Source organism: Kryptolebias marmoratus, linkage group LG16 (genome assembly GCF_001649575.2).
Source record: "Kryptolebias marmoratus isolate JLee-2015 linkage group LG16, ASM164957v2, whole genome shotgun sequence".
NCBI classification, from domain to species: domain Eukaryota; kingdom Metazoa; phylum Chordata; class Actinopteri; order Cyprinodontiformes; family Rivulidae; genus Kryptolebias; species Kryptolebias marmoratus.
In genome coordinates this window covers 10,132,324-10,155,525 of record NC_051445.1, presented here as the reverse complement: position 1 = coordinate 10,155,525, position 23,202 = coordinate 10,132,324, and the positions used below count along the sequence as shown (strand labels likewise).

Sequence of the window (23,202 nt, the reverse complement as noted above, 5' to 3'; positions counted from 1 at the left end):
GGGGGATGGGGGGGGGGAGCAAAATGAGGCAAGAAGAGCTCAGGAAGCAGGGGTGGTGGGGCATTCAGAGCTTCTGCACGCAATCTCACACACAAATGCACTTTACCTGTAAGGACCAGACACACCACAACAAGTGCACATTCTTTTTGTTTACAACCCCCCTTCCCCCCTCATCTGCATCCCTCCACCATGCCATGTGCTCTCTGTTGTCCCTCCACCCAACCCTCCTCAGTCACTAAGTGTGAACCAGAAGCCTTGGAGAGAGATTACAGTCCTTTCACTTCATTAGACTGAAGGCTCCTCTTTTTATCTGCTCACTGATCTCACCATTATTTCAAATGAGCCAAACATAAAACATTAACTCTGACATGTGATGCTATGAGGGTTTCATTCATCCTGGCTGTCAGGACCACACAGGGAAACAAACCCAAGCATTCAAAAAGGTACAGTAAAATGTGTGAACGCCGAGTCACACACGGTTAATGCACCCTGATAGGCTGTCAGGACCTTTTGTGGTTTCTCCATTGTTGTAAGGAGAATAATGATGATGGGGGTCTAATACATAATTCTGTTGGATTACAACAGAAAAGGTCCTGCTTGTCACTGGGGGCTGCACAGGCTCAAAGCTAGAACATTTTCATCCCCGGAGGCTCGGTTCTGTGTAACTGGTGAAACTAAAACCTGAATCCTCATTTACATTCTGCTAAACCTGACAGAGACAAGCCTCAGCTGGGCTGCTACCCTTTCTCCGTGGTATTTCTGTACCGTCATAAGTCTGAATTTTACGCATTAATGTCAAATCGTTGTCAGCATCAGGAAATCAAACGTTGAATATCATCATTTTGATTCAATTTGAAATATGTTCACAATTCTGGCGAATGACATAAAAGCCTGTCCAGACATTTATGGTCTTAAACTATTTCTTGTCCACTTAACCATTTTAGCTTCTTCTTCACGACGTTACACAAAATATTGTGAAATGAACTGATAAACTATAGAGTAAACAAGTTGATGAAGTTGCATGAAACAAATACCCAAAACTGCATTCTTTCTAACAGCCAGCAGGGGGCATTTTCTGTGGTTTTAATAAAGAAAAACTAATTAGATCCAGCCTGTGATGCATTTTTTAGTCGTTGTCATTCTGTTTGTGATGTACGAAGGTCAACAGCTGAGGAGTCAAAGAGCAATTCATACAGCTTTATACAAACAAGCCAAAGTGAACTCTGATTACTTTTAAAAGGAACACTTTTTGCAATGCCATAGAACAACTGTACTCGGAAAAAGGCTGGTGAGATAATGACCTACATTCTTGCTTTAATTATCACTTCAGCAAAAACTGAGAGACTTTGTTTGAATCAAAAGTTTAACCCATACTTTTTTACACAGCATGAGGTTCATTATGTAAATTACATTCCTTTTTAAAGTACAACAAGAAATGAACCTGGGTGCATGTTGTCTTTATTATAAGAGCTCTTTGAAAAGATTTGATATGAGTTAAGGTTCTGGCGTACCCTGAGGTACTTATGGCTCCGAGCACAAAAAGAACCATCATTGCCTTGGGTATAGCCTTGACTGGAGTAAAATCCAGGTTTAATCGAGCCATATATTAATTTAAAATGAGTGCAGGTCATACCAGTATGCCCATTTTTTTTAAATCATTGTTCTGTATTTATGGCTTATGTGGTTAATATTTTACATGATGTTTACAGGCAAACACCCACAGAACTTGTGCAGTACTGAAATCCTGACAGCGTGTGCAAAAATGAGAGAATCCATACAGATAAAAGCGCTTTGATAAAAATGGCGAGCTCTGAGTTGTTTAAACCTCACACACCTTAAATACACAAGTCTTAAATCAGGTTTTCTGTTTTCACAGATACTGAATCTCTAAAGAATACCTGCTATAAAGTCAGACAAGCATAAAAAATTTATGGGGTCCCAAACTGTCCACAAACCACCAGATGACATCACTGCGGTTGGATCCAGCTTTTATCTGCTAAAAAATCCCCTCAGAGGTGAAAGGAGGCTTACTGTAGGGAGGATACATGGATCTATTCTGCACTGGAGTCTTTCCAGCTACTGTGGTGTCTAAAGAGGGCTGGATAGGTCCTACACTGTACATAAATTACATATGTACACTAAAAACTGCTGCTTTAACAACAACCCAATTTGTAATCCAGCGCTGGAGCAGATTTGGACTCAGCTGGTTTTACCTCAGCAGGGTTGGGATATTAGTTTGACTCAGCATACTGGGTTTTCTACCCAAAAATTGAATTAAATGTCTAATTTGTTAAATTACAAAAAAAAATCCAAAATCTGAGTAATAAGATAATTACATCTTGAAGTGGTGCTAATCACTATCAGCATCAGTACTTTAAAGAACCCAAACTCACTGTCTAGTGCAGGGGCGGGCAATCCTGGTCCTCGAGGTCCAACATCCTGCATGCTTTCAACACACCTGATTAGGTAAATCACCTCTTCATGTTCTGCAGAAGCCTGTTAATCACCCATTGATTCAAATCAGGTGTGCTGGAGCAGAGAATCAAGTATAACCTGCAGGATAGTGGGCCTCCAGGATGTCAGGGTCTGGGTTTATCTTGTGTTTTTGTGTTTAGATTCTTTCTTTTCTTGTCTTCATGTTTTGTCTTGTCTCTGTGCCTCAGCCATCATTCACTTCTCCTCAGTCTCTCTCATTTGCCTGTCACGTCCAGCCACACCTGTTCCCAGCTTTGTCATCATCTCACCTATGCTCACTTCATCTGATTACCCTCTGTCTTTAAAACCTGGTCACTTTCACCACTTCATTGCTGGTTTGCTGTCATTCTTCTCGCTGTCCTGGTTGTTATGTTGTGCGTTTCCCTCCTGAGCTTCCTGGTCCCTCGACTTGTCTCTTCACTCATGTTTTGGAGTCCTCTTTGTGAGTTTTGTTATTTAGTCTAGTTTCCCCACTTCATGCCAGAGGACCAGGATTACCCACCCCCGGTCTAGTGTAAACTAAAGGTTTTTAAAAAGAACAACCAGTTTAAACAGTTGCTTTTACCATCTTAACTTTATTTATTACACCCTAAAGCACAGGTCCAGTCAGGTTTGATTTGCACTTCTGGCTTAAAATGGCAGATTGAGAAAAGTGACACAGTTCCTCCCAGAGCAATGTTTTAACCCAATATTCAGGTAAACCAATATAACCTGAGACCCAACAGCTTTAACTCGGCAATTAAGTTACTGATATAACCCCAATAGATTTTAGTGTGTGATACCAGAAATGTCTTTATTAGTCATTCAGATGAAATATTAAAACAAAACAACCGTTTGGTAATGTAACTACGTCACACATGATTAACTAACGGTTTAAATGAAGACAAAAACTCATTTTGCTCAATGCCTTTGCACTTCCCTTTTCTCTCTCTTTTTGGGGTCTTCCTCTGAAGAAGAGTTGGAGAGTAATGGAGGATGTGGAGTTTGGGGAAATGAGAAGCGTAACAGCTGAAGATGTTTCCTGATGTTGTTTTTGTCTCCTTCAGTGGGATGAGGTCAGCGTCCTGGATGACCGAGGGAAGCTCATACGGGCCTTCGAGGTCTGTAACGTCAACCAGAATCCCCGCCAGCAGGACAACTGGCTGGCCACACCCTTCCTGTATCGCCAGTCGGCGCCACGAATGTTTGTGACGTTACGATTCTACGTGCGCGACTGTGCCAGCCTGCGAACGCCGTTGCCCACGTGTCGAGAAACACTCACCCTGTACTACAAACAGGCCGACACCAAGACAGAGCTGATGAAGACCTGGGTGGCTGAGGTGAGGTCAAACACTGAATTCTTAGTCTGTAACGTAAAGATAATCTGATCACAAGATCATCCTCATCCTGTCTGTCTAATAGAGATTCATGTAGGACAGGGGTATCAAACTCCATTCCTTGGGGGCCGCTCTCCTGCATGTTTTAGACGTGTTTTTGCTTTAAAACACCTGGTTTAAATGGATGACTTGTTGCCATGCTCCTGGAGAACTTGATGATTTGATGAGGAGCTAATTAAACCATTTGAATCAGGTGTGTTGGAGCAGAAACACCTAAAACCTCCCGGAGAGGGGCCCTCGAGGCCTGGAGTTTGACACCCCTGATGTAGGACATTGTACGTTTATGCATTTGCCACACACAGAAAAGAAAGAGGAGACAAAACCTTTTGTCACGTGACTAGCCGCTGCCTCGTCCTGACTGCTGTGATGGTATCAACCAGGCGGTGTGTTTGGCAGCCGGTCACCACCACACACTGATTTGACCTTTGTGTGGTGCATGTGCGAAGGGGCAGTGCTCACACAGCGTCGACGTCTCCACGGATAAATCTCCTGAACTTCAGAGCGAGGAAGAATCGCCGCAGCTACACTTGAAGAGACATGACACAGAGTGAAGCTGTGAGCTGCAGCCCTGAATACTCTCAGGGTGGCGTCCCAACACATGCTGGCCGGGAATATAAATCATAATTTTACTGTTTTTAATACCTTTTGAAAACGTCAAAATTCTGATAAGGAGACAAAAGATTTATTTGAAAACAGCTGTTTATATTCAACCAAAGTCCTACAATCATCTTTTAAAGCGGGGTTCTCTGGAAACATTCTGAAAAATGATCATCTTACCTGGTGTAGATAACACTTTGAACAACCTCAGTTTGGAGAAATAGAGTTTAATTCTGACTAGATTAACAAGCTAATGGCTAGTCTGAGTGGAGCCAAGACCAAAAGAGATTTAAACAACTCCAGTCTCTTACATTTCATAGCAGTTCATGTGAACCTTATTTTATAAATCCTGTCAGTTTTGCATCACATTTACATAGAATGTAATGGGTTTTTTTTTAAACCAGCTGTTAGCTCATCAGTCCGGTCAGAATTAAACTCTAACTCTCCAAATTGAGTCCATTCAAAGAACTATCTGCAGTAATTGTTCAAAACCTTCCCACAGAACCCTATTTCAAAAGATCTGAACTACTCCTTTAACGTTTTGGTCTTTGCATGAAACAGTTCACATGGTGAATATCTGTTTGTAAATCAGTGTTCAGATTAAGCCTTTCCAGACGTATTTAAAGCCACCAGAGAAATGTGTAAAGCTACGTGCTTCTAAATCCTTTTAATGGGCGCACTGATTCTATCGTTGTTGTTATGCGCATTTCTGGAACACCCAGATGCAAAACAAAACACTTACTATTTTGGTTTCCTCTCCAGCAACACCTAAATATCACAGCTTTATGTGTCAGTGTACCGTGTCACAGACTGATAACAGGAACACAAAAGATTTGGATCAAATCTGATGGAGGTATAAACAAAATCGGCAGAAAGGAAATTAAATTCAGTTGAAAAATTCCTGTGCCAAAGGGGCCAAACTCTTGCCTTTTAAAGCGCCAAGTAGTTGCTGCCTTTTTAAACCTGTAAGATCTTTTAAATAAACTTGAATGAGCGCTCCAGTTTGTCTTCCAACTTTTACATGCATCGCTATACGGTTCACAGATAATTGTCTATATTAGTACTGTAGTAATATTTAAATCCATCACATTTAACTAAATAAATCAAAAGCTGTTTTGATACTCAGCCAATAATATTAATCAACAGTAATACAGTAACACTGACATCTTCTATAACTGTCAATGACTCAATAAATGATAAATTAAACTTGTTTAATCTTGTCTAATCTGATCACATTTAGTTTTTTTAAGTATTTATATATCGAGTTGGATTCACATTTTTTTTCCCCAAAATCAAACCGTTCCTAAAGTCTGTTTGAGTGACTAAAAATAAATTAAAAACTGGGTTCACCAAGTTCTGGGTCACGTTTTATGTTGTACAGAAATCTCTTAAATCTGTGCTGCAAATTTCAAAATGCAGCAAGATCTTTATGATTAAATATGTGGCCAAACAGAGTTTAAAAAGCATTATTTCCTCCTGCTTTCAGTCCCTGCTTGAGGCAAAGTACCTTCAGAAGGAATCATTAAAGCCATCATTAGTGATTCATTGTTGTTAACATCAAAACAGCAAAGCCTCTCTTTTTTTTCCTGACAAGCACTGACTGTATAATTTTTCTCCCTGATTATTAAAGAAGGGAGAGTCGCACGCTGCACTTTTTGAAAATGCAAAAATCTGTCAGAATGTTCTCCATAAATGTCACTTCAGTTCCACAATTGACAACCTCAAGCCATAAAAAAAGTCACCTGCTGTGCAAATAACTCCATAACATAACATTTTCCATGCAGGTTTTATTTAGATAAGCATTTAAATTCGTAACCATTTTAACCTTTGTGATCGTTGCCTGAGCTCCACGAGCAGTCACTGTCACACAGGGAGGGATGCAGTTTTTATACATGAATGAATTATTCCTCAGGGAGGTGGAATGCTTTTTTTTTTTTAAATGCAAATCAAACCCTGATGAGGAATGAGGGGAGAGTCATAAAGGAGCTGGAAGCAGCGCAGCCATGAAAGTCTTGCCAAGGACTTAAACATGAACCCCCACTGGGACCTGCAGAAGCCTCCGTCAGCATTTCTCCTCCTCACCATCTACTTATTAGGATGAAGATGTTACTATCTGCTTTGTCCTCTTTGTGTTGTTGCCTCTTTAGCCGTCCAGTGGCGATCAGGAGACGAGGGAGGGCTGGGTGAAGATCGACACCATTGCAGCTGATAAAAGTTTCTCCAAAGTGGAGCCCAGTTCGCCTCATCAGTACCAGCCGAACCGGTACAGTCGCATCAACGTTAAGACCCGCAGCTTTGCCCCGCTCACACGGAACGGGTAAATATCTCTGAATTACATTCTGCTGTTCCACTCCCGGAGGTTTGAGCTTCACCTCTGACCTCTGACCTCTGTTTCAGATTCGTCCTGGCCATCGTTGACAGCGGAGCTTGTGTGTCCCTCATGGGGGTGTCCATCTTCTACCGGCAATGTCCGGCCACCAGCCTCCACTTGGCGTCCTACCCGGCGACCCCTTCAGGTGCAGAGCCGACCGCTCTGGTGCCCGTGACGGGGACGTGCGTGCCCCACAGTAAAGCGCAGGGGGGCACCCCCCCTCGCATGCACTGCAACGCTGAAGGAGAATGGATGGTCCCCGTGGGAGGATGCGTCTGCGACGAAGGACACGAGCCGAACATCAACGGATCTGCCTGCTTGTGTGAGTTCAGCGAACTGTGACGAGGTTGACTCTTACAGTGAAATGTCACAGTTTAATTCAGAAAATAATTCTCTAAATGATTACGGCAGAAGCGCAGATATCCTTTTTGTCTTCTGAGTAGGTCAAACGCAGATGTATGGGGAAAAAAAATAGTCTGACATTTGGGGAAATACTTTCATTGGAATCACCACTGGGTAAAGGTCACTCCTTACATTATTACAACATCTGATAAATCCATAACAGTCTTTTGAATATTCTTGGTTTTATTCTCAGAGTAAAAAATATCTCTATAAAAAAGTATTAACTGCTGAGCCTTAAGTGCTGGTAGACAGATTGCATTTATCTTTTAAATTGTTTTTTCTGGTTTTTCCATCTGTGCCTAAATAAAGTCAGTATCTCGCTGAGCTGTGACTGCTGGCGACTGGTCGGCCTAGAATATAAACATAGCACAAAAAGTAAGGAAATATGTGTGTGGCTGTTTATTTCTTTGTTGTAGCAACACTTCTTGGCAATAAATCTTACACCATTGGAAAGCCTGTTTAATTCCCCTTAAACGGAGCTACATTTGTCAGGAAAAATACATTTGGGGGTTAAGCAACAGAGTTGAGTGTGTGGGTTACACCCATGAAAAACTTGCCAAATCAAAAAGCCTATTCTCCTGTTAACTCTTGTTTGGTGTCCTTTATTAGACTGGTTGATTAAAGGCTGAAGAAATTAGACATACTGGTAATTAAACAGTTTATTTATGCGTGTAGCATGTGGAAGAACCATACGCAACCACACAGCCTGGCGCCGCCCCCTTGTGCTCCTCACCAGCTCGGTCACAAGCCGCTGTGGGATGGCGTCCCGTTCTCCAACCAGCGTCTGTCGCAGGTCAACCAATGCACTTGCGTTGGTCACTGAGTTTTCGTGAGCGCAACCCGGCATACTGAACTCCGCTGCTCAACCCACAAATGCATTTTCCTAACAAACGTGGGACCGTTTCGAGGGAAATAAACAGGCTTTCCAACGGTGTCGAGAAGCATTGCTACAGCAGAGAAATAATCAACCAAACCCAAATTTCTTTGTTTTTTGTGCAGTGTTTGGTTTAGAAAGCTGTGCACATGAAAAGAGGCTGTGTTTTTTTTTTTAAATCAACCTAGTAAAACACAGCTGCATGGCTCACTGGTCACTTCAGACTTCAGTGAAACTGCAGTTGAAATTTTGCCCATCTTCTCTCAATTTTCTTGCAATTTTGTGCTGCCATCTGGTCTCCAGCAGTGGCAGCCCAGTGGGATACGATCTTAAGGTGGTGGCTGGGAAAGGTGGCTTCATATCATCAAATCAACATATGAAGAAAAAAAAAATCACCCATTTCTTGTTACAAAACCAAAGATACAAACAGATGTTTCTGAGCCAAGAGAGCCTCATCGCCACCTCACCACGTACTGAAGCTACACAATTTATCACACGAGATAGGTTTTCAGTTTTATTTTAGTGCTCGGGACTAAACTGTGATCTGTGCACAAATCTCACCAGACGGCAAGTAATAACAAAACAAGAAAAGAAACGGAGGTCTCACAAGAAAAAAAAAAAAACCTCAAACCACAGAGATTGAGGCGAACTGAAACAACAACCATCTCATTGTGTTATAATCCTGGTGTTCAGTAAGGAAGATGTCCTAGAACTCGTATGGATTTGCACCTGGTTGCTTCTTCGTGATGTCAGCGCTTCTGAGCATTTATATAAAAATACATTTCCATGTAAAAGCTGAAATGTCAATCATTAACTGTCAGGAAAGACCAGCAGATGTTCAGCTCTGACATCAGCAGGGATGTTATATGTGTCGGAAAGAGAAAGGATGATGACACATCCTTAAGAAGAATGAAACAAGAGGAGCTGAAAAGAACCTTTTCAAAAAGTCAGCTATTTTTACCCCAAGGGGTGATAGGAGGTGGAACGTTTCTGGGATGATATAGATATTTAGACATCTAGTTTGTTAGTTTTCCAAGCAGATAAAATCTCCAAAAATCAACAGTGTCCCACTGATTCAGGATTCACACTGTTGTTTTCCAGTTTGTCCTTCTTTTAAATCTAACTACTTCTCCATACTTTGTGCTTTTTTTAGCCATTCACTTTCAGGATGCTTTTGATTTTTGTAACTTTTCATACTTTTCTAAATATTTAACTTTGTTTACAAAGATTTTCTACATCGAGATCTCTTCAATTCCTTCAGAAACATTGTTGGCTTTGAAATCTGCTTCAGTGTACTTGCTCTACTTTTGTCTTCTTTATTTACTTTTAGTTTTTAGATAGCCTTTTGCTGCTTTTAGCTATCAGCCAGTGTTTTGCCTCTTTTAGCTTGAACAGCTCAGCTTCAGCTCCTTCAGTACGTTCAGCACTCAGCATTCACCCTGTAGTTTAGCAGAAAATACTTTTTTTTTAAATTTCTAGTTCTTTTTTATTTGGCAAACATGAGCGGGAGAAGACGTTTGAAACAGGCGATGTGTTTCCACAGAGGTACTGCTCCCGCTTGCAGGGAAGCCAACCTCGATGTGTTGTGACACGACTGCTTTTGTGAGCGGCGAGCTCATTTGAATTAAGACGTCTGAAGTCCGTCAGCTGTTTGGACTCGTCTCATCCTCCTGTCAGTTGTCTTCTTCCCTGAGATACAAAGCATCTGGATCAATACTGGAAGGAGCTGCTGTCGCTCTGATGCACTTCTGTGATTGACGACGAGGGCAGAAAGAATTGAGGTCAGGCGGGTCAGAGCTGGATGAGGAGATGGACAGGGTTTGATAAATAATGTCTGCAATCGCTGGAGTTTTGCAGCCAGTATTTTGATTTAAAAAAGAAAAAGAAGGAAAGAACCAGAGGTGCTGTGTTGATAATTTCCTGTTAAAGTGAGATAAATGAATAAAAGGTGGAGGAGAGCACACAGCTGTCGGGGTAACAAATGGTCAAAAAAGCACTTCACGCTTCTTAAAGTGGGTGTACGTAAAAGCAAAAAAAAAAAAAGATTGAGAGATGTCCAGATGGACAGGAAGAGATATATGAAACGAGCAGGAGGAGGGAGAGAGGAAGAAAAGGGAAGAGCCGTAGTGAGAGGGATGTGACACATTTAGGTCATGGCGATGTAATGGCCACTCGTCTGTGAACAAGTGACAGAAACCGAATAGGAAGAGACTGAAGGATAGGAAGATGTAAGTTAATGACTCAAAGAACTGAGGAGGCAAAAATTCTTATTAGGCGTGAAGAGAGAAGAGCGGAGAGTTTTATTTTATTGTATGCGATTCGGCTCGAATGCATCTTGACATTTCCTCACATGAGGCCCTAAAATACAAGGATTACAGTCGAAAACTGCAACCAGCGGCTCAGTTCACCTTCAGCTGTGGAATGTGTTCTTCAGCTTTACACTGACACTCAGACCACTCGTGTTTTCTGCATTAGATTAATAAAAACTGACAGGTTATCCTTCGAAACCTGCTTGGCCCTCCGCCGGAACGATCCAAGATGTGGCTACGGCCCACGCTGCTCCGGCATTTTGTTTCTCGTTTGATTATGTTTTGTTGATCACTTCACTGACTAATGATGTCGTTGCATTGTTGTCCTCTCTGGCTCCCTGGGAATGTTTAGAAGAAAAGAGACAGATGGTTAAACGGCGAAGCAGTCATCAAAGATTATTAATAGCGGTCGATCCCCGTTCCCACCAGAAGCGCCGAAATTTCTGGACTTGTACATTTTGTTCCTGTTTGATTCAGGAACCCTTTAATAAAGATGATTGTTTTCCTGTTTATAGTTTCTTCCATGCTTTTTTTACAATTCATGTAGCAAAATATTCAGCTTGATCGTAAATAGGGTGCTCTGACTTAGTTTTTTTTAATTTTTGGAAATTCTCACTTTTTTCCAAAACATTTAACTTTATTTAAAAAAAAAGTTCCCCATAGATGTACGTTTAAATCTATTCATTTCCTTAAAAAATATTGTTCTCTTTGAAATCTGCTTCAGTAGATCTGCTCTACTTTGGTCTCCTTTTAGCTTTTACCCACAGTTTTGCTCATTTTAGCTGCTGTTTCACTCATTTTAGCTACATTTTGGCTAATTTTAGGTAAAATTTTGCTAATAGTAGCCACTGTTTTGCTAATTTTAGTTTTTATTTTGCTTCTTTTAGTTGCCGTTTAGCTAATTTTGCATCACCTTTGCTTTTTTTAGCTTTACCATCTGTTTGGCAAATTTTCTGCTCATTTCAGCCTCCGTTTTACTCATTTTAGCCTCTGTTCGCCTGGTTTTAACTTTAACAACTCGGTTTTGTTTCATTCTGCACTCAGCATTCATTCTTCTACTTAAAGTACTAATATTTTGTTTATTGTGCTGTCAGCAGCACAGCAAAAAGAGACTTTTACTGTGAGAAATGAACTCCAGTAACTGACTCGGTCTCAGTTAAACGGCTGCCTTCCTCCACACAGCTGTGGTGGGTTTCTGGTTTAAGATTTATGACGTTTTCAAGAATAGAAGCTTTCACTGTGTTTATGGTCATCGTTTAGAGAAGCACGGGAGGATTTCTGACAGGAAGTCAGGCTAACAGCGTGAGGGAGAAAACTTCATCTGAAACCACTCAAGATTTTAACATTTTATAACAATTCAGCAAACTTATTTTACACCGCATCACAGTTAATTACTTTCTCAGGAGAAGTACTTTTTGCCGTATGAAATTATCCTTTTTTCCCCCCTTTTTTACATTTTCTTTAAAGATACACAGCACTCTGTGAAAGTGTTAAACCTTTCCTTTTTAAATATTTTACTTCCAAGGAGGCAGACTTTCTTAATCAATATGTCTTCTGGCTTTTTGAGAGTTTTTAAGGTTTTTCTTTGAAAATTGGTGCTTTTTTCATTCATTTTCAGTCAAGTGCCTGACCATTCTGAAATGACTGGTTTGTTTGTTGAGCCACTTGTTCTGAGCTATGAGTCACTCAGGCCTCAAAAAGCTCCTAAACTCAAGAGATGAACAAGTATTGTGTCAACAAACATCAGATAACCGGATTTAAATTGGATCTTCGGGCTTTTTGTTACCAGCAGATCATTTGTTGTTCCAGTTTCTTCAGCTGAAGCTATGAAGAACAAATCTGTTACAGCTGAAGCAAAGAGAAGTGAAGAAAATAATTAATGTAGCATAAATTTATATAATAACTCAAACAGTTGTAGCATTTCCAAACACACTGGCTTGCCATAAAAATAAAAAACTTCAACAGCTGGATTTAACAAACATAAAAAGAGCCCCGAACTGAAAACGTGCTGCAGAGATTAATCAATGAGTTTCAGCTGGAAACACTTACTGATGATGGGTGGCATGCCTTAAACTTTACTGTGTAAAATGGTTTTTGCACTTGTGGAAAAGATGCTTTTGTGTTTCAGAGGGGTCAAATAATTGTTCAGCGTCAAGCTAATGAAAAAAAGGAAAATAGTAGTTTCTTGTCTCGTATAGATGAAGATGTGAGGCTTTGAACAAATTCAGCAAAACCTGAAGTAAATCAAACCGTTTGACCTCGTGAGAAAACGTCCTGGTGAATTAATGAATGAGCTGTGCAGCAAGGAATAGAGAAGCACATTTCAGTTCATTTTGAAGATCCTGACTAATGCCGTGTATCTGTGGCCTTTTTCACACATGATCATTATTACTTAGTTCCTCAGTGATGATAATGTTTTTATTGGGGGGTTTTGTTCCTTCATCCAGCTTTAAAACTTTAAATATATCAATGATATAAATGCTGAGTCTCTCAATGAACATTTGTATTAGTTAAATATTTTATTTTGAATATTTAGAATGACAATAAAGACCTTGGAAAGGCATTTGACTTTGGATATCTGAGCTCATAATTGGATCTGAAATGTAAGCTTCAGCTGTAGTAAGGTATCAGGTATCCACAGTGTTCATTTTAAATGTGATAAATGCACCTGTAGATATTTGGAAAGCCCATGATGTCCTTTTTTCCTGGAGGAATGACAGCTGAAATCTCTGAAACATAAATTGTGGGTTGGATAAATAGCATTCTGGATATCTGAAATGTTTATTTTGACTAGAATGAAACAAGTAATTACTTAATTGCCATGTATTGTCTATATGTGAGTGAGAGATTGTGTATATGTTTATTCGTCTGTCTGTTAGCAAAATATCTTCAACCACTGAATAGAGTTGAATGAAACTCTCAGAAAGTAATAATTGAATGAACATCTACAACTGATTAATTTTTGGAGTCAAAACAACTCAAGATGGCTGCTACAGCTAATCGACTACAGAAAAATGGCTATAACTCTGTCAAATTTACAGATATTGAGCTACAAATTGGTGTGGTAGTAACTGAGAGTCATCCTAATTCTATAATTTGAGCACTAATAGGGTGTAGTTATTGTATGTTTTTAAAATCGGATGATTATAGTTTCGAACTCGGGCATGAAGGTGGCAGGCGACATGCATTCCTTCAACGAATGCCAGGTCTTTAATTATATGATACATTTGCTTGTCTCAGTGATAGTAGTTTCACATGTTGACTGCAACCTCAAAAATCCAGACCTAAAGCCCGTCATGAATTTTATAAGCTGCTGTTCATCCATCACAGCCACAGCACTTGCCTCGTGCTCACCAGAGCAACAGTTGGACCGACTGGTGATGAATCGAGAATCTGAGTGAAACATCAGATGCCGACAGAAACACAGGCAGCGTTTTTGGCAAAGCAGGCATTAAAAGATCATTTCCAAATTATTCATGTGGCTGTTTGTCACGAGCTCGTTTAAAAGAACACCCAGAGTCTCCGTGATCAGCGTGACATTCAGGGGTTAGCGTTTCATAAAAATTTACCCTCGGCATTCTGGGAAACGACAGGGACAGAGAGTGGTGATTGCTGCAGCAGCCGCCTGCTGGGTTTTTTAAATCTTTTTCCTGCCAAGCAGCACGAGGATGAGTTGCCCTTTTGACATTTGCCTCCCAGAAGGGAGAGACGGGGCACTCAGACGGAAACATGACGGAGGATATGACATGATTACACCTGTTCAGCCAAACATGAAGCGGCTCTTTAATTTGGGCTTCCCGAGCCGCTTGGTGCTGGTTTCACATCATCCTCAGACAGACTGCTTCTGTTTGATTCTCTTTAAGCCACAGTCGAGGATTTGGGACAAAGATTAGTGCCAAAACGCTGAAATGGGCTTTGAGTTCATTTGGTGCTGTAATGCGTTTGTGCGTGTAACTGTGCCATGACAGTGAAATATTCCACGTCAGATTTTTCAGAATTTTAGGTATTATTAGCTTTAGGAACTGAAAGTACCAAATTTTGCATTCTTATTTCCTGTTGTTTGTCACATTAAACTACACCCAAACTGATTCTTTTATTAAATGTTCTGCAGACAAGATATGTTCAGGTTTTTACTTTGGACTAAACCTTTGTTTTTTCCCATCATTATGATAGTTCAGTGTATTCATTACTTTCATGAAGAAACAGTAAACATGTTCATGCTTTAGGCCGAAACACAGAGAAACGAATCAATGGCGTAATTGATTGTTGTTGATGTTGGCGCGACCTCGCTGCAGGACGCTTCCAGCCAGAGATCATGAACGAAGCTGAACACGCAAAGCCACACCAAATCAATCGTATTTGGGGTATATTATCGAGTGTTTGAAGCGTCAGATTGAACCCTGTGAGTTTTACTGTAAACAGAAATCTCCACAAAACCAGGTTTTCAAGGCAAAATATTACGATTCATGATGTTAACATTCAAGGTTGTTTAGGTTGTCCTAAATTTAGTTTTGGGTCCTAATCAAATAGAGAGTGAAAACAGTCTGCAATAAAAAAAATTTATTTAATTATTATTGCTTTTACAAACAGAGCTGATGTTATCAGGATCATTTTCAGGGATTGGGGTGATTTTTGTGCAACTCTCCTCTTGCCCTGATTGGACAAGAATGGACAACTAAGTCAGTCATGTGGTTTTACTTTTGGGTTTTTGTTTTACTTTGTAGTTTCACATTCACAATTTTAATGTCTGCCACTTTTCAGATCCAGCACATGATTGCTGGTATGTTTTCATTTTCAGCTGTGTTGCTTTTTCACCGTATTTGAGCCAGGGACCCTGAATGAAACAGTTTGATGTTACTTTGTGCTGGGTTTGCACTTTTTTTTTTTCACAGTGCAAGTTTTGCTTTTTGTTGTCGCAATCAGAAAATATTGACTTTTTGGGAGAAATCAATATTTTGGTGTCACTTAATATTAGGGAGATGTCTGTTGGGTTTCTTCAGATCAGTTGTTTTAAGTTCCCTCCTGTGAAAACAGCATCGATCCAATCTGAGTCTCATCCTAAACTCTCATGTTACAGAATCACGAAGCTGAGCTGACTATACCTCCAGAGATGTGAAACCACGATAGTGTGCTGCGTTAAATGACACAGAGGGCCACCACTGGCTTCTAGAGCTAAATTACTCTGTAGTGTATGTTTTTGTGCATGGAGATGAAAAAGCCCTGTCATTTGTCTTTCATTGTTTTAGTTTTGTAGGGCAAAATTCATCCAAGACTCCCACCCTCTCTCTTGTTTTTCTCTCTCTGTGGACAACCGCCGAGAAACAATCACTTCAGTACAAAGAAGCAAACCCAGTTTGTTATAAAACCATACCATTCTGACTTACAGTGACTGTGCTGTTGCTATAAGATAAGACACAAAAGTTGAATTGTACCCAAAGATGTAGAATAAGTGGAATTAAGGGAAAAATAAAAATGAATGTGACTGCTGTTGTTTTGTAAAATAACTATAATCATAAGACAGACAGAGAGACAGAAGAAAACATCCCTCTCAATCTAAAGGGGGCGTCCAGCCTCCCCCTCCACGTCCACAAACACTCCTCTGTTTAACCCTGTGGGTCAGCACCCAGTGATCAGCGGGTCTGCACACACCCACCACCAGTGCTTTGACAAAATCAAAACAAACAGCCGGGGATTACGATGAAATACTCTCACACGAGAAGGAAGTCGACACAAAACGTCAACTGTTCGTGACCTTCTCACAGAAGCCCACTTTGAACGAGCCATCCGAGCTGTTGCTTCAGTACAAGCGAAATACACGAAGGGTTGAAAGATTTCAGTTTACTAAAAGCACACGTCTGTATCGCATTGAACTGTCGTCCCACCCTGGAGGAAATTCAACCAATATATTGACCGATCGGCACTGACTGGAGCAAGAACCGATGAGGCGGAACACATTGGCTAAAACAGAGCTTTGACATGATCTGCTAGTGTTCAACAATTATTTCACTTTTTAATCAAGTTTTTCTGCTTTTAGGCAATAGCTGTGAAATGAATGAGGGAGTCTTGGCCCCGTGATTTATAACCATTTATCTAAATGTCCACTGGCTTCACTTGAAGCCCTAAAACGCTGACTGCTGTCATCAGAGGCAGTGAGCAGATGGGTTCTAGCTGATGGGTTCTCAGATGGTTCAGAACCAAACAGACCAACTTAGAGACTGCCAAGCCTAAACGGTGGAGCATTTAGAAGCTGAAATGGCTGATATTTGTCTCAGGAATTGGTGAAAACCCAAAAGCAGAACTTAGATTAATGTTTAATGTTTTAATGGCTGCATGTCTAAATTAAAGGCCTAGCATTCCTTTCGTGCCAGAGTTTTAGATTTATTATTATCTCCAACAAAGAGGTTATCTTTTCAGTACCGTCTGATTAGTTTCATGAAATCTTTAGGAAATGTCAAACATGGAACAAATGATTACATTTAGGTGGTGATCCAGTCAAAGCTCAAGGTCAAAGGTCAAGAGCACAGATCAGCCCAAGCTGTAACTTTGCAGATGTATAACGGGAATGTTAAACTGCACAGCTGCACACCTCATGGGTCGAGGGTGATCACTGCTGATTTCAACATTCATGGGGTCAAAAGTCAAGGTCAGAGGTGGCCCCTTTGTTAAAAACTTGTCTCTGCTCCTACATGTGACCCTTTTGCTCCGCCGAGGAAGTTCTGTTTCCTGTTGTGTCTGTTGGTTTGTTTGTCTGTCTGTCAGCAAAGATCAGGTAAAAACTAAAGGACGTATTTGGATGAAGCATTCAGGAAATGTTGGGGTTGTCATAAAAAAAACAATGGATTAAATTTTGGTAGTAATCCAGATTATGATCCGGATCGCACTGCGGGTGGCTGTGGATCAGTGGGTAGAGCTGTTGTCCTCCAATGAGACAGCTGGAGGTTTGATTCCACCAGGATGCTACATGTTGATGTGTCCCTGGGCGAGATACTGAACCCCTCAATGTCTCTGATGTGCCCCATTGGTGTATGAATGGGATCTAAAGCACTGATTAGACTCTATAGAATGGTTTATTCAGATTAGCTTTGTAGAGTGCTGTATGGATGTGTGTGTGGATGGGTAAGTGAGGGCAGATTGTGTTGTAAAGCACTTTGAGTGGCCTGGTTGGCTAGAAAGGTGCTATATAAGTACTGTCCATTTACTTTTTTTTAATCACACTGTGGCCTTGGCAGAGGCTTGCGCTCCCTGAGTGCTTCTGATATTATGATGAGAAAGAACAGAGTTGGAGCCGTTTCAGTCAATCCTTGTAAATGAGATGCATTAGCCCTCATAGTATATTATGAGGGTATCAAAATATTAGCTACAACCACATAAAATTTAGTTCAATATCTGTAAAACGGACTGCTTTACGGCCACGTTTGTGTTGACTTATTAGCTGTGGCAGCCATCTTAAATCAGGTTGTCTCCGAATGTTAATGAGTTGTATACGACAGAGTTTCTTTAAGATCCGTCTGTTTGTTCAGGGGGTATTTTGCTAACAGACAGTTTGTTTGGTTTAACAGTTAATGCCAAAGTTTTAAGAAAAGATATTGCCCAATGCGTAGAGCTTGAAGTTTGTCTTAGACATGACTCTCTCTGTATAAATACACCACCCAAAGAGCTTTAAAAAAATCTGTTTTTGCATGAGGATCAGTCACCTCTCTTCGGTCAGATCGTGCACAATTTCTCTGTGTTTGCCGAGTGTCTGAATCCCACTCATGACTTTCTGATCTCTAGAGACAATAAGTAGAACATGATAGGATTGTTTGGATGTATTCAGCTTCACCATAATGAGGGATGATTTATTTCATTAAACGTAGCTCACAGTGTTCTCATCTATCCGGAACAGAAGCAGCGCACAAAGGGGGGCAGAGGAAAAAAAAAAGAGAAAACTGAAAACTCTCAAAGGTTTAATGAGACGAGGTCTCCGGTAAATATCACCGTGAAAGAGCAGCTCGGCTAGAATTAGGGTAATTTGCATCAGGCAGTCTCTACTTTTTGTTGCACGGTTCTGTCTTTTACATGGATGTTTGCTTGACAAAGTCTGTGAGGGCCATTATTCACTGTGTGCAGAACAATAAGTTTTTCATCCTGGAAGGGTTTTGTGGACATGTTAGATTTATCTACCACATTAGTTTGACTAATTTGATAAATTACTGTATGACTGTAAGGGAGCAGAAATGACTTTGTGAGTCATCGAGTGAATGAATTGCATCTGCTCATACAAACAGCCTTCTTGTTTGTGGGGGGAAACTCCAACAAAGAGCTGCTTTCTTTCACATTTGGCCGTGCTTACATGAAAACGGCTGATATTATATGATTCTGAAAGATCGAAAGTCTGGAAAACGAGAGCTGGCGAGACAAAAAGTTGCAGTTGGGCAGGTGCATCCTCGACGCTCCTGATGTGTTGTTGCATCCGCAATGCAGTTTGTGTGCTTTTGTTTTTAGAAACAGAGAAAGAGAGAGGGATTATGCTGGGAGCCAAAGGAGGAAATGAAAGAGGGATGGGAAGAGAGAAAGAGAGAAATTGGGTCACTGATCTCCACAGTAATGTATGATGTTGACATCAACTTACTCACCCCGTTGCCTTTTTTTTTTCCTCAGAAAATCATTTTATTTTAGATTGTCTCCTCTTTCCCCCATCTCCTTTTTTAATCTCCTTTTTTGCCTGTTTATCAAAATCTGACATTTCCCATTTTTACAGTTTCCCCTCTGCAGTGCTTTTATTAATTTTATTGCCTTTTAATCAACCTCTTTTTGACAAAGTACAGATTAATATCAGTGCAAAAGGAACTAATAGATTGTCAAAATGAGTGTGGTTGCTGATTGATTTTGGAAAAAGACGCTTCAGCTCCGCATAAACACGGTCTGATATTGTTTATGTTTGTTTGCGTGAAGACATTTGTCTCTCTGGTCATTATGGTGACAAAGTGTCTGCCTCAGAATTTGTGAAATATGGACGGAGGGGAGGATGGATGGAGGTGGGGGTTGCAGATCAAGCGAGAGGGCAGAGGGCGTGCCTTCTGATTGGTTGATGTGAGGAAGAGGAGGATGAGTCTCTGCTGGAGCTGGGGGTGATGAAAGGCTTTGTAGCAAAGTCATGCTTCGTGTCAGAACCGCACGAGGACACATCTGTTAATGTGCAGCTGGGACATAAATGATGAAGGAAGTTATTCTCCTTTTTTTTTTTAATCGCACGCTGCCGAAGGCGAAGGTCTAGCTACAATGTTTTTGCCTCTTGTCTGCGTGTCTGTTCATGTGTAATGTTAGCAAAATAACTCATCGACCAGTGGAAGGGTTTAAATAAAAAGTAAAAGTAATGATGGGTTAAATCTACAATGGCTAAACTTTGGAGTCACCCCAATTCAAGGTGGCTGCCACAGCTAGTCAGCCTTAATGAACAGAAATATGGCTACAACACTGTATTCCTCAGTGCTGTTATTTCATCTTTTTCTGTTTTCTGTCATTTTATAAACATAATCCCACTGTTCCTCCTACATCTGTCTTTAGCCGTCAGTCTCCAGCTCTTCCCTTTTGCAGCCTCTCAACACCCGCTCGCCTCCTTTTTCCCACTTCACACCTGTTTGACAGCAAGGCGAGCTCTCAGAGACAAGTGAGAACACAGAAAGCCTTTTATCCTTTTACTCCCCATCTCCTTCACATCTTACCTTTAAATTTTCTCCTCTCGTCCCAGTAAGCACTCACTCATTCAGCATTTAAAACTTAACTTTGACAAGGTTATATAAAGTCGGGAGTTCGCCCTCACCTGACCATATAGACGCAGACATCCTCCTCCATCCTTCCACTCCAGAGCACTTTAAAGCCATTTAAAAACATATGAGAGGATCCTCCTTTTAAGCTGCTGGTTCTAGTGGTGTCAGGTTTACACATTTACACTTTAAACAATACAAGAGAGCCTCTCTGAAAAAGGATACGCAAGATTTGGTTTGCAGACGGCGTGAACCCGTTTTGAACGATGCCTTGGATGCTCACACACACACAGTAGCTGCGTGCAGAGTGTGTGAATGGCAGCAGCCCCAACCTGGAGGCTGTTTGGACTCCGTATTCCAGGACTCCTGCTCAGGACGGGCGCTGGAGGATTTGGCAGCGTGATGTTGTCGTGTCACTCACTTCAACCTCAGCTGTCCTGCAGCTGACAGCAACGTTTGATGCTTTTCACAGATTTTCCAAAAACCTGAAACACATCAGGATAACAGGCTGGCAGGTTCAAACTGTGTGTCTTTGTGTGTGTGTGACAGTAAAGGAAATAAGATGTCTTCAAAAAAAAAAAAGGTTCAATTCAGATCTTTTAAAGTGGGGTTTTGTGGGAAGCTTACGAACAATTAATATTGTACCTGTTGTAGATGGCTCTATCAGCTGCCTCAGTTTGGAGAAATAGAGTTTAACTCTGAACAGATTAATGAACTAACAGCTAGGTCAAGCCAAGTTTTAAGTGGATTACTGTCGTCTTTGTCATGTACAGTGGAAAATGTGGACCCAGAATGCAAACTTAAAGTCTTAAATGGGATAAAACAAAATACTTTAATATAACAGAGAACTGCTGACAAGGCAATGCAACAGCAGCAGAAACACTGGGGAGCAACAGGATGCATCGAGGCAACAGTGGATTCTGACAATGACTGAGAGAAAACAAAGAATATAAATAGTCTGGGAGGAGAGAGAGATTATCGAGCGGCTGCAGCTGGGCTGATGAGCAGATGTGAGACAGGAGGGTAAATGAGCAGAGGCCAAGGATGCCCGAAGCAAACAACCATCAGTGGTACAAGGAGAACCAGGCAATCGGAACAAGAAAATGTCTTCAGGAAAAACGTGACCGAAAAATTAAACACAAGCAAAAACTTTAACTACGAATACAAAACCCTAAAATCGTGACGGTCCTTTAAATTATAGCAGCTCATAAAAATGCTGCCACTGTTTGCACCTTCAAATAACCACAACATTCAGTGTCAATAACTATGTGATGTGAAATTAAGGGGTTCATAAACCAGTGCTCCCATTAACTGCTATGAAATGTTTTAGATTGGAATTGTTTTAAGGCAGCAGCAATCCACTTTGGTCTTGGCCCAATCAGACTAGCCATTGGCTCATCAGTCTGGTCAAAACTGAATTCTATATCGAACTATAAAGAGATGTCAACTGAAATATTAACTTTTTCTACACAACCTCACTTAAAAAAATCTAAAAATATCTTCATCCAACTGACTGCATATCTTCTTTCTGCATATAAATTAGACACCAACTGCTTTTAAGAAAGTAATTAATCATTTATGAACACATTATACCAAGAGTTACAATACTTAATTAATGCATCAGCTAGCTGTATTTTATCTGGTGAGCATATCTCTTAAATTAATTGAAGATAAAACTGTTTCCAATCTATAAAATATAATTAAAACATCACTTCAACACGAAAAGGTTGTTTCTGAGTGTTGGAGCATAGCTGAGGTTTTCTGTGAGTTGAAGAAATTGTCCAGTTCCTTAGGTTAAATGAAATATTTAAATTCTATAATTTGTCTAAAATGCTCTTGCAGCAAAACTGTTTTTTTAATATTCTGTATATGTTTCTTGAAATTATTCACAATTACATAATTTTTAGCTTTTTTGTACACTTTTTTTCTCCTGTGTTCTTATTTTGTTGACATAAAATTTCAGAAAAAGTCACACCAGGACCAGAAGTCTTCTTATAAGTTATAAGATTTGATATTTTAATGGGAATTTCTATTACTTGTTTATTTTCTTTTACGTGTGAATAGTTTTCTTCAATAAAAGTGTTTGGATCTTTGCAGCACAAATCTTTCAAGGCTGTTTTCCCAAAATGACTTTTTCACACTCTGAGCCTAAAATCTTTACTTCAGTGAAGCCCGCATACGTTCAGCTTTCCAGTTTTTATTTCTGAACTTTATTAAAAGATTTTCCTTTCAAAAAGTTTGTTCATGGATCATTTACAGAATGCTTTGCAGTGCGTAGAAGTTTCTGCCTGCAGCACAAAGTTTTGCTCAAATTTCCAAACGTGAAATGACTTAAAATAAATCATCGTTGGTGTTTTACGTCGTTGATCAACAAGAGAGGCTTAAAAGAAGTGAAACATTAATAATTAAGTTTTTCAGCATGCTTCTTTGTTTTAAAAATGTTTAAGAAAATCAATTGCAGAGGTTGCTCCTGAACTTTGAGCCTTGTTTGAGTTTCCATTTTTTCAGAGAAGGATCCAAAATTTTAAAGACTTGTTTGGTAATTTGGAAAATTTCTATTCTCTTACTGGTTAAGAGAAATATTTGCCTGTCTTTAGGCTAATCTTTGCAGGGGAAATAAAATCTAGTAAAATCTCAGTTTGACATATTGGCTAAGAAAAGGGAAAGTGGTTGCTGTGAAAAAAACAATCTGTCCCTTTTAAAAAAGGCTTGTTTAAAGCTTATAATTGATTTTCTAGTTCTTTAAAGTGCTCACAAACTCTTTTTTTTGTTTCCACTCAGTCAAGATGAGCGTGTTGGCTGCTGTCTCTTTTCATGTTTACAGTTTTCAGCCTGAGATTGCTATTGATTGGTCCAATCAGCCGAACGCTCCTAACTGCGTGAGAATGACCTGTTTTTTTGTTGCGCTCCCTTAAACGCCGTCCGCATCCCCTGTAAACACGAGGAGATGACAGTGCAGGAAAAAGCCAACAGCAAACAGCTACTGTGTTGAGCTCTGGAGCCAAAGAAAGCCACGAGAGATGCAGACATTTACTCACAACTCCGAAACCCT

At 40.3% G+C, this 23,202-nt stretch overlaps 1 protein-coding gene across 4 annotated transcripts in view; it reads left to right on the top strand.

Annotated features, from left to right (window-relative positions):
- ephb6 (eph receptor B6) overlaps positions 1-23,202 on the top strand; it is a 49,905-nt gene that overhangs the window by 16,521 nt on the left and 10,182 nt on the right. The window contains exons 1-4 of one of the 4 annotated variants that reach the window (XM_025005764.2): positions 1,140-1,288; positions 3,522-3,794; positions 6,596-6,765; positions 6,846-7,141. In XM_025005764.2, coding sequence (XP_024861532.1) covers positions 3,657-3,794; positions 6,596-6,765; positions 6,846-7,141 — 604 coding nt within the window. In that variant the 5' untranslated portion in view covers positions 1,140-1,288; positions 3,522-3,656. Of the gene's footprint in view, positions 1-1,139; positions 1,289-2,794; positions 2,918-3,033; positions 3,172-3,521; positions 3,795-6,595; positions 6,766-6,845; positions 7,142-23,202 lie in introns of those variants that run through there. The other 3 variants (XM_025005763.2, XM_025005765.2, XM_017415355.3) reach the window with 3 other exon arrangements.